Source organism: Salvelinus alpinus, chromosome 27, assembly GCF_045679555.1.
Source record: "Salvelinus alpinus chromosome 27, SLU_Salpinus.1, whole genome shotgun sequence".
In the NCBI taxonomy this organism is placed as follows: Eukaryota; Metazoa; Chordata; class Actinopteri; order Salmoniformes; family Salmonidae; genus Salvelinus; species Salvelinus alpinus.
The window spans coordinates 27556702-27573058 of NC_092112.1; the positions used below are offsets into that span (position 1 = coordinate 27556702).

At 43.3% G+C, this 16357-nt stretch overlaps 1 protein-coding gene across 2 annotated transcripts; it reads right to left on the reverse strand.

Moving 5' to 3' along the window:
- Nucleotides 1-1389: 1389 nt before the first annotated feature.
- Nucleotides 1390-11488, reverse strand: LOC139556276 (uncharacterized). 2 transcript variants are annotated; one of them, XM_071370012.1, is made up of 8 exons: nt 11165-11488; nt 9440-9719; nt 8940-9062; nt 7714-7971; nt 7196-7287; nt 5331-5512; nt 4001-4170; nt 1390-1991 (listed from the first exon to the last, which is right to left on the reverse strand). In XM_071370012.1, the coding sequence occupies exons 1-8, from the start codon at nt 11420-11422 to the stop codon at nt 1810-1812; spliced, it is 1545 nt and encodes a 514-aa protein (XP_071226113.1). In that variant the 5' UTR covers nt 11423-11488; the 3' UTR covers nt 1390-1809. The 2 variants fall into 2 exon arrangements, with proteins under 2 accessions (XP_071226113.1, XP_071226112.1); XM_071370011.1 differs by having other exon boundaries at nt 7714-8025; nt 11165-11477.
- Between the last annotated feature and the right edge of the window lie 4869 nt (nt 11489-16357).

The following is a 16357-nucleotide window of genomic DNA, read 5'->3' on the forward strand; positions in this document are numbered from 1 at the left end:
CATATTATGCAGTCAGAAGTCACATTATAAACATTCACTTACCTTTGATGATCTTCATCAGAAAGCACTCCTAGGAATCCCAGTTCCACAATAAATGTTTGTTTTGATCGATAATGTCCATCATTTGTCCAAATTCCTCGTTGTTCTAGCGTTCAGTACACTTTCCAAACTCACGACGCGCGGGCAAGTCCAGCGGAAAGTACGGACGAAAAGTATTTTTTTTTATATATTACAGTCCGTAAAAACATGACAAACAAAGTATTGAATCAATCTTTAGGATGTTAACATAATTCTTCAATAATGTGCCAACCGGATTATTCCTGTGTCTTCAGAAGTACGATGGAACAGAGCTCGCTCTCACGTGAACACGCATTGTCAGGGCAAGTTCAGGTCATGATAGACCTTACTCATTCCTCTGCTTCTGCCCCACTTCACAGTAGAGGCATCAGAAAAAGGTTCTAATGACTGTTGACATCTAGTGGAAGCCTTAGGAAGTGCAACATTACCAATATCCCACTGTATCTTTAATAGGAGCAGAGTTAAAAATCGACCAACCTCAGATTTCCCACTTCCTGGTTGGATTTTCTCAGGTTGTTGCCTGCCTGATGAGTTCTGCTCAGACATCATTCAAACAATTTTAGAAACTTCAGAGTGTTTTCTATCCAAATCTACTAATATGCATATTCTAGCTTTTATGGCTTTGTAGCAGGCCGTTTACTCTGGGCATGCTTTTCATCCGGACATGAAAATACTGCCCCCTACCCCAAAGATAAGAAGTTTATCTAAAGTTCCATGTAAAACACTTGTATCTTTTATCAATGTTTATTATGAGTATTTCTGTAAATTGATGTGGCTCTGCAAAATCACCGGATGTTTTGGAGGTAAAACATTACGGAACATAACGCGCCAGTGTAAACAAAGATTTTTGGATATAAATATGAACTTTATCGAACAAAACATACATGTATTGTGTAACATGAAGTCCTATGAGTGTCATCTGATGAAGATCAAAGGTTAGTGATTCATTTTCTCTATTTCTGCTTTTTGTGACTCCTCTCTTCGGCTGGAAAAATGGCTGTTTTATTCTGTGAATAGGTACTGACCTAACATAATCAGATGGTGTGCTTTCGTCGTAAAGCCTTATTGAAATCGGACACTGGTGGGATTAACAAGTTTCATTAAAATGGTGTAAAATACTTGTACGTTTGAGGAATTTTAATTATGAGATTTCTGTTTGAATTTGTCGCCCTGCACTTTCACTGGCTGTTGTCAAGTCGATCCCGTTAACGGGATCTCAGCCGTAAGAAGTTAATCGGTATCGGAGTTGAAAAATCGTAATCGGTCGACCTCTATTACACACACTACTTAGAAACGACAAATCAGAAGAAAGTTTGTCAGAGTTGTTTATTCATTATACAGCAACCCAGCACTTAAGTTTCTAGGCTTTGTTATTTGGCCAAGAATTGTTAGGCTTTGAATAAATTTACCACCATTTGAGAATGATTGATAAATGCCAACACGTCAATGGCTTTTCTCAAATGTTGGCTGTAGAGTAATTACATGACAGCAAACAAGGTTTCTACAATGTACATCAATAGCCTACATTTCATTAACTATTGATAAAGATTAAAGTTTAAAAATTCATTTAAAATCTAGATTCCAGCTCACCAGCACTAGCTAAAATCTAAGTGGTGATAAAATACAGTAAAAAGTGAAAAGCACTGTGGACACTGGATCCAGTATAGAAAAAAGTGGTACTGTACATCTCGTAGAGGCTCTAAAACGGAGTGGTCAATCTGTGTTAGCCAGCTAGCTGACATGGGGCTGAACGGAGGCGCCAGGGGAGAGGCTGCAGAAGTGGCCCAGACTGGCCTGAGCACACTGCAGCACCAGGCCTTTCACTGCCTCCAGGTAGAGTGTCCGTCCAGAGTGGAGGTACAGCCAGAGCACCCTGCTCAACTGGGCTGGCATGGAGTCTCCATGCAGGCTGTCTGTAAAGAGACACCGTATCAGACAATAGCCCTGCAGTCAGTAGACCACATCACAAAAGTGTAGAGCATCAAACTATACCCTTAGAAACCACACAGCAACATAAGACAACAGCTCCACAAACCACAAGTCAACCACACTGAAAGCCATGCAAACGCCATATCTTCCAACCAAACCGGGATAGAGCAGGACCATATTGGCAGATCCACACCTTTGTGTGCCTGTGTATGAGAATAAAAATGAAAGCATTTGTGCAGCCATCCACTACAGGAAACCCTCCTAGGAACACTAATACAGTGAGTAGTGTAAAAACAAAGGTTAGCTGCTGTGTGTATTTGAAGAACTACAGGTGCAGCATAAGGAACAGACCTGCAAAGCCATTTGAAGCTTGTAAACAAGACAAATGGCCCCTTTGGGTATGTCAATCTATGATCAGGCCCATGGGTCAGACAGCTGTGGGCAGGCCCAGGTACTAAATCCTAATTAAGGCTTTTTACAGTGTTTTGACAACCTGCCAGGGCCAGTGGATGGATGACTGTAGCACAGCCCAGGTTAAATGTCAAACCATTTGCAGTCAATACCTCCCACCCTGAATGCATGGAGGGGGATTTCCCCCTGATGTACAGGAGAAATGCATGCCAACCAAGAACATTTGTTTTGTCACTATCAAATACTGATTATGATCAATATCGTCATGTATGGCTCTTCAGTCTAAAGAATTACAGATTCCACGATAGACATGTAGTGGTGACTTCAGATTGAGCTGACATGCAGCTTTTAACATGAATGTGGTCTAAAGCAGGAACATTTCAATTTAAAGGCAATCAGGCTGTAAACCTGAACTTCTGTAATGCGGATTGAAAAGAGTCCTTTAAGGCTGAAAAACCTGCCTCAACACTACAAGTTAAACTATATTGAAAGAAATTAAATGTTGGTCCCATGTATCAACTAGGCAAATCAGTTAAGAACAAATTCTTATTTACAATGGCAGCCTACCAAAGGCAAAAGGCCTCCTGCAGGGACAGGGATTAAAAATAGACACATCACAATACTACACAAGAGACCTTAGACATGACATTCAATACACAAAATGCTTATTTCTCAAATTTGGTGCACAAATCTGTTAAAATCCCTGTTAGTGAGCATTTCTCCTTTGCCAAGATAATCTAGCCACATGACAGGTGTGGCATATCAAGGAACTGTTTATTTATGTCTAATAAAGCCCTTTGTTGTAAAATAACTTATTCTGGGTGGGCCTATGCCCTCCCAGGCCCATCCATGGCTGCACCACTGCCCAGTCGTGTGAAATCCATAGATTAGGCCCTAATGAATTTATTTCTATTGACTGATTTCCTTATATGAACTGTAACTCAAAATACAAATGCAATGATTTTATTAAGTATAGTAAGAACCTAAATGAGAAAGGACAGCGTTGAAAAACTCAATAGAAAGAGGGAAATCTAAGCGTCAGAGTCTCCAGAGAACATTATGTGGCTGATTCAGTGGTAGGGGGTATACAATATACAAAACATAACACCTGCCATGACAGACTGACAGCTATGACCTCATTGATGTCACTTGTTAAATTCACTTCAAATCAGTGTAGATGAAGGGGGAGGACAGGTTAATAAAGGAGGATTTAAGCCTTGAGAAATGTTTGTGAATGTGGGCCATTCAGTGTATGGGCAAGACAAAATATATTTAAGTGCCTTTGAATGGGTTATGTAGGTGACAAGCGCACCAGTTTGTCAAGAACTGCAATGCTGCTGGGTTTTCCGCACTCAGTGTATCAAGAATGGTCCACCACCCAAAGGACATCAGACAACTTGACAAAACTGTAGGAAGCGTTGAGTCAACATGGGCTAGCATTCCTGTGGAACGCTTTTGGCAAAAGGGGGTGCAACTCAATGTTAGGAAGGTGTTCCTAATGTTTTGTACACTGTATACTGAAGAACACAACCTTGTGGCTGATCGGATGGATATATACAGGTGAACAGAGGTCCTACTATACCTTGGGAGATCTTGGTGTCAAACTCCAGGAGAGGGTAGAGGTCACCAGGCAGCAGCTGTCTGACCCAGGTGTTCTCCTTCATGAAGAACCAGTCATGGACCAGCCTCTTCCTGTGGAGGAAGCCCTGCACGTGGTCTAGGTACACCATGTTGCCTGACACCATGTACAGCCTGAGGGATGGCCAGAGTTATACACTTCAGCCATTTCTAATGGGAATCTCGCTTAAATTAAATGCATATTAATGAATGACAGACAGCATGGAATTCCTAATGTTCCTGCTATAAATTAAACAAAATGAAGAGTGAAACAGAAGGCAGATATTAATAGGTGGGACCCCTTGGAGTAACAAGGAAAGAGTATTCAGTTTCTTTGAGCATCATTCTTTTAGAAGCAGGGACACATTTTACATGATCAAACCACATAGAGGCTGGAAAATAGCATGTGCAAGAAAACAGTGAAGTGCCATGAAGGCAATTTCTCATCTTAGAACGATGAACTGTTCATTATATTCAAAAACACCCAAATCACTAGGGACATTTACTGCAATGTCAGAGGAAAGTGCTGTGGCCAAAGTAACTTTCAGAGAACGCAAGTTATGCTAACAACCCATTCTCTCCAAAGCCTTAAATTTGGGAGCAGATTATCAGAATATTAAATGACTCACCAGGCCAGGCTCTGAATACTAAGGGCATTTTAAATATTACATTGATATTACCATTGTGAAAGGCGTTTTATTCTCAAACAGTCATTAAATTGTCCTGCAGCCAGTCAGGGCTTTTTCAGCTCCTCATCCCTTAAGGCAGGGGAGAAACACCATTTTGAAAAATGTCATTCATCTCTGGGGTAAAAATTCGAGCTCTGGGTTTGAGTGCTTCTGATGAACTTCACTGTATAGGTCGAGGGGATGAGCGGTCTTGAAGTTCAAACAGATCATCGACTGACAGTGGATAGCGCTGGGTGCTGCGGGCACTGTGTTTGAAGCTACCAGCAGTGCCCCAATACTCACTGCTTTTTCCCCCAGCTTCAAAGCCCTGTCAAAGAGCATACCAGCAGCACACCCCTCATGTAGTGAAACTCACTTTTAATAGAGTAGAATCACTTTCTAGCTAATCACAACCTCACAGGACAAATTCACATCAGGTAGCCCAGAATCAGCCAAACCCAATGAGTCTTAAAATTGGAAAGATTATTGTAGTCAAGCAGTGACTGCTAAGAGGTCTAGAGGCTTTTCTAGTTAACTATTTTCTTCCAAACACAACCAGTAATCCCATATTCCCTCAAGAATCTGAAATCCAGATTATGCAGCCCAAACTTTAGAACAGACACATACTTGTAGTAAGGCAGTGTTTCAATCATCTTCCAGTTGACATAGTTTACAGCAGTCTCCTCCAGGGTGCACACTCGGGTCATCTGGACCTTGGCCACCTGCCAGAACCTCTCGTGCTCCACCAGGGTCTCCTGCATCTCCCTCCTCAGCAGCAGGTACACACCCTCCAGCGTGTCCTCATACACCTGCACTCAGTCAACACATTAACACTTAAAAGCAGCCAACACTACAAGTTTTATTTCAGCCAGAAGCTGAAATACAAAAACACATGAGCAAACCGAAAGTTTGTGGACAAACTTAAACATCTCATTCCAAAATCATGGGCATTAATATGGAGTTGGTCCGCCCTTTGCAGCTTTAACAGCTTCCACTCTTCTGGGAAGGCTTTCAACTAGACGTTGGAACATTGCTGCAGGGATTGCTTCCATTCAGCCACAAGAGCATTAGTGAGGTATATAGGTATATAGGCCTGGCTCGTAGTCGGCATTCCAATTCATCCCAAAGGTGTTTGATTCGGTTGAGGTCAGGGCTCTGTGCAGAAGCACAGAATCATCTAGAAAATCATTGTATGCTGTAGAGTTAATTTCCCTTCACTGGAACTAAGGGGCATAGCTCAAACCATGAAAAACAGCCCCATACCATTATTCTACTAAATGTTAATTGGCACTATGCATTGGGGCAGGTAGCGTTCCTCTGGCATCCGCCAAACCCAGATTAGTCCATCGTACTCCGATGGGGAAGTGAGAGTCATCACTCCAGACTCTTAGTGGTGAGCTGTACGCCACTCCTGACGGTGCCACGTTGAAAATCACTGAGCTCTTATACACCGGTCAGCAACAGGTGTGACAAATAGAAGAATAAAATAATTTGAAGAGGTGTCCACATATTCCCCCTTTACCAGGTTAGTCTCAGAGATTAAATATATTTTAAGAGAAAGCAGTCAAACATTTCATAGAAACACTGAAGTTTCAACGTAAACACTGAGCAGGCAACAATTCAATACAACAGGCTAATAAGTGATCCCATCATGAAGGGATTATGGACCAGGGGAGTTAAAACCAGTTATAAAGGATAATATGTCATTGAGGCTACGGTCATGCAAAAATTACAGTAGACTCTGCAATATGACAGACAGAGGGTAAACATCATTGTGTCAATTTTCCCTACTAAGAGCATTGAAGCGTGGGGATCAACTACGTGGCTACCATGCTGTAACAGTGATGCAAATCTGTGCACATCAGCAGATAGTATGACAGAGTCTTGCATCACTCATCTCAATCTGAGGTGCTGCTCATGGCAACATGTCACTGAGTTTACCTTTCACAAGTGCTTTTCCATTTCTATACGTTAAGTAAACCAGATGAGACAATAAACTGTCATAATTGCTTACATAAGCAGTTTGTGCCAATCTGATGTTACCAATTCTCTTGGTAACACAGTCCTTTACTATTGCTAGTGCATTGTAGCAGCTTAGCTGGATTCACACATGAAGTGTAATTGAGTAGGACATCACTGATATGTCTATAATACATTTAGCAGCCCATTACATAAGACTGCGAGCTTCCTGCTGCCTGTTCAATCTGACTTGTGAAATCACCAGCACAGAGCTAATGCTCTGGAGATGCTTAATGGAAGGATATGCACACTGATGGAATACTAACGACTACTGAATAGATGCCAAAATGTAATTTGTATACAAGCAGTCTGAAGGTGTCTCACCTATGACTTGTATAGATTTTTTCAGCATGGTGCTAAAAACACTGAGTGTGGGCAAAAACACAGCTTGTGCGCTCATTTCAGTAGGTACACTACTCACTTTGCCTGACACCAAGTCATTAAAGGGCAGAATAAACAGTCCTTTACCATACCTTTTTGCATTTCAATCTGCCCCAGTCACGCCCTAAAATCCAGGCCACCAGGGATTTGCACATGGAGAAATAGTTTTCCACTGTCTGAATTCCTGGGAGAAAGGAGAATAGATACTAGATACCAGCAGCCGTGAGAGCTCCATGCTGAGCCATTTGATCACAGGCCTTGTACAAGACCTGTCAGTACAGAGCACCACAGGGTAACATTCTATTGAAGAGCCTCATTGCATGGAGAGGCTTATTCATTGACCTGTACTCACTGGTCCAATTAATAATTTAAAGAAATTACACCATTAAGTTAGAAATCAAGATGGTATGATATTCTTGAGGCATAGAAAATGAATATAACCATAATGACTGAAGTATATTTATGACCTGAGGGGGCACCATCCTAAAACAAATCCAGAACTAAAGATTTAATCCACTCCAAATGAGAGCGTGTGCCATGACTGTGCATAACATTAACACAAAGCAGAATAAAAGTGGGGCGAGGAGCAATATCGGTAAGCGCTACTTACCCACAGTCTCGTCACCCTGGGCCAGCTTGCCCCGCCAGTAGTCGGTGGTGATGTGATGCAATGAGGCCAGGTACCTGATGTCACACAACGTGCCTCCCCAGGACACCACCTTCCTCTTGCTGTGCTTCTGCCACTGCAGGTAGATGGCCCTGAGCTGCCTGTCGAAGGGCGCTGGCTGGCGGAACAACCAGTAGGTGAAGAGCCATTGGAACCGACACTGGCTGTACTGACTGAACATGGCCTCCAGCTCACAGTGGTCTGGTAGGGTAGAAGTCCACATCAGGGTAGAAACCTTTAGCTCAAGTGGATGCACTGTGTCGAGGGGTAAAGTTGCATTTATGTTCCAATACATCTAAAGCCAGCTGAGCCCAAAAACATGACTCATTTATCGATGGACACAGATCAATGCCCGTCTGCCACTTACCAAAGTAATTACAAACTCTACTGTATCATAAGATACAAGTAAGGGAGGCCTGAAGACCATTAGCTGCCCTACCTATAGGCTTAGGCTGTTAGTTTCAGATGGCATACAAAGGGCAGGGCTTCAGTCCAGAGGGTAAAACATGATTTATAATCCAGAGGGAGACAGCTCAGACTGAAACCATGCGTCTAGTTTCTGCTCCCCATATCAGCTGATAAAAACACTTTGAAGCAGCTCAGCAGAGCAAAAAAAAGGATATACTTTTTTACCTTGATGTCTTCCATCATAAACCAAAATCCAGCAAGAGGATATGGCTCAAAAAGGTTTTCCAGAGTAAATGGCAATTTCGTGCTTCCCAGTACAACATTCAAGAGATGGGTATGATGAGTAAGATCAGAGCTCTGTTTTGAAGATGAAATAAAGTCAATGCTTATAGGTGTGGTGTCAACTTCTAAAAAAATAACAGAACCTTCTTTACCCATTGGGAATAGCCATGTTTCTGGACAGAATTCACAAATAAGTTGGCCATAGATACAGCACAACAGTCAGGAGCCTTCATCTGCACTGCCAAAAAGTCAATCTGAATAACAATATGGCAGCAGGCTCATAGCTGGCAATAAAGGACAGTACCACCTTTGAGTCACATTGCAGTCACCGTAAAGAGATTGCAATTCATAACTGGTTGTAGAAAGCAGACAAATCTTAATTATCCCAGCAACAACCCACCTTTAGCAAATTAACAGAGTATTGACTGAACAAAGAGCACTAATGAAAAGCTAAAAGTGGTATGGCCCATACAACCTACCATTGCTCTGTTGGTTGAGAACATGCTGGAAAACCTTGGCAATGCTTCCATGGTGCTCAAGAGCCAAGGCATACAGCTCCTTCCATTCGAACTTCAGCATTCTGCCCTCATCCTCATCTTCCTCTGCCAAAGAACAAAACACAGTTGCAATATTAACATGACCAACATTCCTCCACTACCTGACAAACTTTATTTAGATTCAGGGAGTTTAGTCACATGCACAGGGTTGCAGATGTACATGTGCAGGCTACAGTGAAGAGCCTAAGCGCCGAGCTCCAACAATGCAGGTCAAAGGGAAGAACAATCAAAAATATACATATATTCAACTGCAACATGTTAAATGACGATTGGGGTGATGCAGGAAGGGGGACAAGGGGAACAGGTAGCTGACTAGTGGCAGCTATTCAGAAGCTTGATGGTCTGGGGGGGGGGGCAATTCCTAGGAGCCAAACTGCTAATATAAATATGGCTTTACATCTTACTAAAATAAATGAACTCACCTTGGACTTTACCTTCCAACACTTCCTTCTCAATTCCCCATAAGCTCTCTATGTCGGTGCAAGGCAGTCTCACGGAGGGCAGAGGAACAGTCTCTTCCAGAACCAGCCACTGGACCCAGTACTTGTGTGGTGGGAATGGGATCTCTGCAAAGAGCTTCTCCTGAAGAGACCGGTTACAGTACAGGTTTCTAAAGAGAGTTCGCCACATGAAGATCAAACGGAAGGCACTCTTGGCAGAGATGGAGCAGGTGGCGGTGGCAAACTGGACTCCAAATGAGGTCTGCGTAGAGAAGAAAGCCTCGTGAACGTGCAATGCTAGCTACAGATTGTTAGACCAGATACGATTTAACCAAAGATTTTGTATCCATTTACAGAACTCTTACTGTTTGGTGTAGAACAGAATTTGACTAACCTTAGAGATACAGTCTTCATTCTCAATTCATAGAAATAGGAGTCAGAAAATGTCCATGTCCAGTTCGCATTGAGAAAATGCAAAAGATCTTTTGAGCGAAGTAATCCAAAAACGTGTAAATCTTCTCTCATTGACCTAGAAAGGCGTCTCATGACATGCAGCACATCGGGGTGGACACCCACTAGCCCTTAATCATGGCTCAGTTCCATTACATTAAACATAAGTCATTGGACCATGGTGTCTTCTGTACAGGGGATTTTTGTTATAGATGCACTATGCAAAATTCACACCGCCATTTCCTGGGTGCTGAAACTAATGTTTGTGACAAAACAAGCAAGATGGTCCAATGATTCTCTACACTAAACCACTGAAATCTTTTCCATTAACCAAAACTTAATGGAAAGCATAGAAATGGCACACAACAGATCTACCACTTCTTATACTTGCTTTTAATAAGAAACACCGAGCTTTAACTTGTGAATTTGGTAAATCACCCAAAAAGTTACGAATTGCAGCTTTAAGACCCCTGACGCTGGGTCTGAACATTAACAGACATTGCATGCAGTAAGGTTTGGGAAACATAAGAACCTAATTTCATCGAGAGAAATACTTTCCCCAAAACGGTTCAACTGACACCTTTACATGGTTAGGGTTCCCACACGGCCATATTTCCATGTTACAGCACTTGTTTACAGAAAACAGACTACCTGTGCTAATTAGCCATCTGCTTATCCAAAAAGACGCAGATGGATAATTAGTACGACCCCACAAACGTGTTGCCACTGAAAACTACTGTCCTCTGCAACTTAAATTGTGAAATGATTATGTGATCGAAAAGTAGAAAGGATTTATGTTATTAAAACTGTAAAGAGATGATCGATTCCCGTATTTGTATTGGCTTCCTGGGCCAATTCGCCGTTAAACAGAATATGTAAGGACCTTGGACAATAAGGAGTAAGGTTAAGGTAAAGGCCTTTAGTCCGATATTGGGCTAGACACTCAGTCTCTTTCAATGAGAGAAGACTTGAAATAAATATCGCAACATACATTCATTGTTAGATTACTTGAAGAAAAAAAATGTACCGAACATTTTCCACATTCAGAGACTGTCCGCGAATCGAGGGCAAAGTCAGTATCGCTAAAGTTGGTCTATGTACAACACCACATAGTACATATCCTGTAACTACTAGTAATATATACAAATGTTGGTTAAATTACATTACCTTGTAAGTCTGTAGTTTGGGCAATGCATAACCTACCAACTTCATTCAAAAGAGGATCAGCAAATTTCGGGCAGTTTACATTTACATTACCTGGAAGTGTCTTGTCCACAGTGAGTTGCAGGAACAAACTCGAAACAGGGTTCGGCAGGTGCTCCCAACTCTCAAGAGAGACGTGGGATCCAGCCGACGTAGTATGAGAATAAAGACTTCGTCACTTAAGTCTAGTATCCCCGTGTTGGAGCTTCCATGTGTGTCTTCACTTTCTTCTTTGACCTCGAACGAAGTAGCGGATAAAAGCGAGAACTGTCCCTGCAACTCATCCTCCCAACTACCCTCACGAAGTGCCATATTTGCCACCTGCCAAAATCAGCCATGCTTGAGAGGGATTTAAGGTTTAGGAACGTACCATTGTTGCAGTCAAACGGGAAATCACCAGGGAGTTTTACACCTGGGCACGAGGGACGATTGATTGAGCTTGCCTGGCGCGCCGAGTGAGTGGGGTTCGCCTAGTGAGCTACCAAATGATGAATAGGCTTTTCCAAAGGGCAAACTAACCCGGTGCGATCTAAATCAAGCGCACCTATTCAGGTTGAACCATTCAATTATGTATATAGGTCGCCTACCATTACATTAGGTAAATTGGACTTTCCATCTAATTGCATGGTCATCATCAGGATTTTACAAGTTAATACCCCAGCCAATCCATTTAGAAAATGCAAATATCAAATGGTAATTTAACTCCTTCCCAGTGGTGACCCGTTTTGAGCCCCACATTTTTTGCAAAAAATAAGAGGATGTTGCATGTTTTGCATGTTATTTTGGCATGAATGTGTGTCATATATCAGTTTTCAAACAATATAAAAAATTTAATAATTGAGTTCATAAAGCTGCATACAAACATGGCCTCTTTTTTGCTTTTTTGAATAAGGCAGCTCCAAAAGGTGTTTCAGGTGTTTCAGCCCAGCTCAGTGCTTTCCGAGTGGCACAGCAGTCTAAGGCACTGCATCTCAATGCTAAGAGGTGTCACTGCTGTCCCTGGTTCGAATCCAGGCTGCATCACATCCGGCCATGATTGGGAGAACCATAGGGCGGTGCACAGTTGGCCCAGTGTCGTCGGGGTAGGCTGTCATTGTAAATAAGAATTTGTTCTTAACTGACTTGCCTAGTTAAATAAAGGTTACATTTAAATAATTAAAAAATAAGAATAGAAAAAATGTCAGTGGTGGTGGGGCAGCCAGTGGAAAATACAGAGCGTAGGGGTTGGTAATGTTCTCTAGTTGCGCCGTGATTGGCTCAGTGTTCTGTCACAGAATATCTATAGCACTTTATAGACCTAACATAAGACAGCAACCTTTCCTTTAAGCTTTTGGCAATGTTAAGATTGTGTATTGTATTTGAAGTGCAATGCACTATGCAAAGTAAGAGATAAATGATGTGTTTTCTCTGATATTCCATATAGAGGTAAGTGCCAAAATAAAGGAAACATGAGTAAATGAGGGTTATAAAGTATATTGAAAGCAGGTTCTTCCACACAGGTGTGGTTTTCTGAGTTAATTAAGCAATTAACATACCATCATACTTAGAGTCATGTATAAAAATGCCCAGTTGCCTATTATTTTGGCTACATCTCAGTGACTTTGAAAAAATGTGTCTCAAAGGAGCATAGGGGTTTTAAAGGGTGTGTGTCTGTGTGTCTGTGTGTGTCTCTGTCTTTCTGTCACCAGATCTCAACCCAATTAAACAATTATGGGAGATTCTGGAGCAGTGCCTGAGACAAGGGTTTTCCGCCGCTATCAACCAAACGCCAAATAATAGAGTTCCAGACACTTGTAGAATCTATGCCAAGGCACATTGAAGCTGTTCTGGCCGCTCAACTCCCTATTATGACACTATGTTGGTGTTTCCTTTATTTTGTCAGTTACCTGTAGACTGATATTGTTTTAACATCTTGCTGCATATATGCGGACCCACTTTAGCATATCATATAACGTTTTGAAAAAACCTACAGTACCAGTCCAAAGTTTGGACACACCTACTCATTCAATGGTTTTTCTTTATTTTTACTATTTTCTACATTGTAGAATAATATTGAAGACATCAAAACTATGAAATAACACATATGGAATCATGTAGTAACCAAAAAAATGTGAAATAAATTCTTGAAAGTAGCCACCCTTTGCCTTGATGACAGCTTTGCACACTCTTGGCATTCTCTCAACCAGCTTCATGAGGTAGTCACCTGGAATGCATTTCAATTAACAGGTGTGCCTTGTTAAATGTTAATTTGTGGAATTTCTTTCCTTCTTAATGCGTTTCAGCCAATCAGTTGTGTTGTGACAATGTAGGGGTGGTATACAGAAGATAGCCTTATTTGGAAAAAGACCAAGTCCGTATTATGACAAGAACAACTCAAATAAGCAAAGAGAAATGACAGTCCATCATTACTTTAAGACATGAAGGTCAGTAAATGCAGAAGATTTCAAGAACTTTGAACGTTTCTTCAAGTGCAGTCGCAAAAACCATCAAGCGATATAATGAAACTGGCTCTCATGAGAACCGCCACAGGAAAGGAAGACTCACGAGTTACCTCTGCTGCAGAGGATAAATTCATTAGAGTTAACTGCACCTCAGATTGCAGCCTAAATACAGTTGAAGTCGGAAGTTTACATACACCTTAGCCAAATACATTTAAACTCAGTTTTTCGCAATTCCTGACATTTAATCCAAGTAAAAATTCCATGTCTTAGGTCAGTTAGGATCACCACTTTCTTTTAAGAATGTGAAATGTCAGAATAATATTTGAGAATGATTTATTTCAGCTTTTATTTCTTTCATCACATTCCCAGTGGGTCAGAAGTTTACATACACTCAATTAGTATTTGGTAGCATTGCCTTTAAATTGTTTAACTTGGGTCAAATGTTTCAGGTAGCCTTCCACAAGCTTCCCACAATAAATTGGGTGAATTTTGGCCCATTCCTCCTGACAGAGCTGGTGTAACTGAGTCAGGTGTGTAGGCCTCCTTGCTCACACATGCTTTTTCAGTTCTGCCCACAAATTTTCAATGGGATTGAGGTCAGGGTTTTGTGATGGCCACTCCAATACCTTGACTTTGTTGTCCTTAAGCCATTTTGCCACAACTTTGGAAGTATGCTTGGGGTCATTGTCCATTTTGAAGACCCATTTGCGACCAAGCTTTAACTTCCTGACTGATGTCTTGAGATGTTGCTTCAATATATCCACATAATTTTGTGTGTGCACCAGTCCCTCCTGCATCAAAGCACCCCCACAACATGATGCTGCCACCCCATGCTTCACAGTTGGGATGTTGTTCTTCGGCTTGCAAGCCTCCCCCATTTTCCTCCAAACATAACGATGGTTATTATTGTCACGTCTGCTCCCGCCCCCTCCCCCTCCCCCTGGCGCTTCAGGGCGCCAGGCTGCCCTGCTTCACTCACTCCTATCATCTATTACGCACACCTGCCTTCCCTCATCACGCACATCAGCGATATTGGACTCACCTGGACTCACTCATCATCTGTTTATTTCCTCCCCTATATTTGTCAGTTCCCTTGCTCTGTTCCCTGCTGATGCATTGATTGTTTTTTGTCTTTGTTTTCTTGTATGCTTATGCTATTCCTGTCTCGTTCCATGTCCGTTCCTTATTAAATGTTTGACTCCCTGTACCTGCTTCGTCTCTCCAGCGTCAACTCATGTGACAGAATGCATCAGCCATCATACGAAGCATCGGGGAGTACTGGCGTTCCACTGATGAAACCGGGGGTGCCTAGCCAGCTCGTCGGGCTTCCACACCCTAGCTGGCTCGTCGGGCTTCCACACCCTAGCCGGATCGTCGGGCTTCCACACCCTAGCCGGCTCGTCGGGCTTCCACACCCTAGCCCGGATCGTCGGGCTTCCACACCCTAGCCCGGCTCGTCGGGCTTCCACACCCTAGCCAGATCGTCGGGCTTCCACACCCTAGCCAGATCGTCGGGCTTCCACACCCTAGCCAGATCGTCGGGCTTCCACACCCTAGCCAGATCGTCGGGCTTCCACACCCTAGCCAGATCGTCGGGCTTCCACACCCTAGCCAGATCGTCGGGCTTCCACACCCTAGCTGGCTCGTCGGGCTTCCACACCCTAGCCAGCTCGTTGGGCTTCCACACCCTAGCTGGCTCGAGAGGTTTCCTTGCCCCGGTTGGCACCCATCCCACGTCGGGCCTCAGCCGGATCGTCAGTTCTTGTTCGCCCAGCCGGTCCAGGAGTTTTTTTGGTTTTGTTTTGTTGGTGACATCGGGGTGGATTCCGCCGCCGATGGAACCAAGGGTGCCTAAGCCAGCTTGTCGGGCTTTCACGCCCTGGCTGGCTCGAGAGGTTTCCTTGCCTCGGTTGGCTCGGCGGCTTCCCATCCCACGTCACACTCCACCGGATCTTCGGGCTCCCTCTCTGCAGCGTGATCGACAGGCGTCTTGCCTCAGCTGGATCGTCGGGCTTCCATGCCTCAGCCGGCTCGCCAGGCTCACACTCCTGCCGGTTCGTTGGGCTCCCACGCCCCAACCGGCTTGCCCAGCGCCCATGTCTCGGCCGGTTCGCCCAGGTGGCGCCCCTAGAGGGGGGGGGGTACTGTCACATCTGCTCCCACTCTCCCCCCCCTGGCACTTGACGGCGCCAGGCTGCCCTGCTTCACTCACTCCTATCATCTATTACGCACACCTGCCTTCCCTCGTCATGCGCATCAGCGATATTGGACTCACCTGGACTCACTCATCATCCGTTTATTTCCTCCCATATATTTGTCAGTTCCCTTGCTCTGTTCCCTGCTGATGCATTGATTGTTTTTTGTCTTTGTTTTCTTGTATACTGACGCTGTTCTTGTCTCATTCAATATTACATGTTTGACTCCCCGTACCTGCTTCGTCAACTCATGTGACAATTATGGCCAAACAGTTCTATTTTTGTTTCATCAGACCAGAGGACATTTCTCCAAAAAGTACGATCTTTGTCCCCACAATCTTTGTCCCTGGCTTTTTTATGGCGGTTTTGGAGCAGTGGCTTCTTCCTTGCTGAGCGGCCTTTCAGATTATGTCAATATAGGACTCGTTTTACTGTGGACATAAATACTGTTGTACCTGTTTCCTCCAGCATCTTCAGAAGGTCCTTCCTGTTGTTCTGGGATTGATTTGCACTTTTCGCACCAAAGTACGGTCATCTCTAGGAGACACGCGTTTCAAGGTAGGCCTTGAAATACATCCACAGGTACACCTCCAATTGACTCAAATGATGTC

Coding starts and splice junctions, on each gene's coding strand:
- LOC139556276 (XM_071370011.1), bottom strand. CDS start 11,422: ATGGCACTTCGTGAGGGTAGTTGGGAGGATGAGTTGCAGGGACAGTTC. Junction 7,288..7,713: donor CCAGGGTGACGAGACTGTGG/GTAAGTAGCGCT, acceptor CCTTTCTCCCAG/GAATTCAGACAGTGGAAAAC. Junction 5,513..7,195: donor GCAGATTGAAATGCAAAAAG/GTATGGTAAAGG, acceptor GACTGAGTGCAG/GTGTATGAGGACACGCTGGA.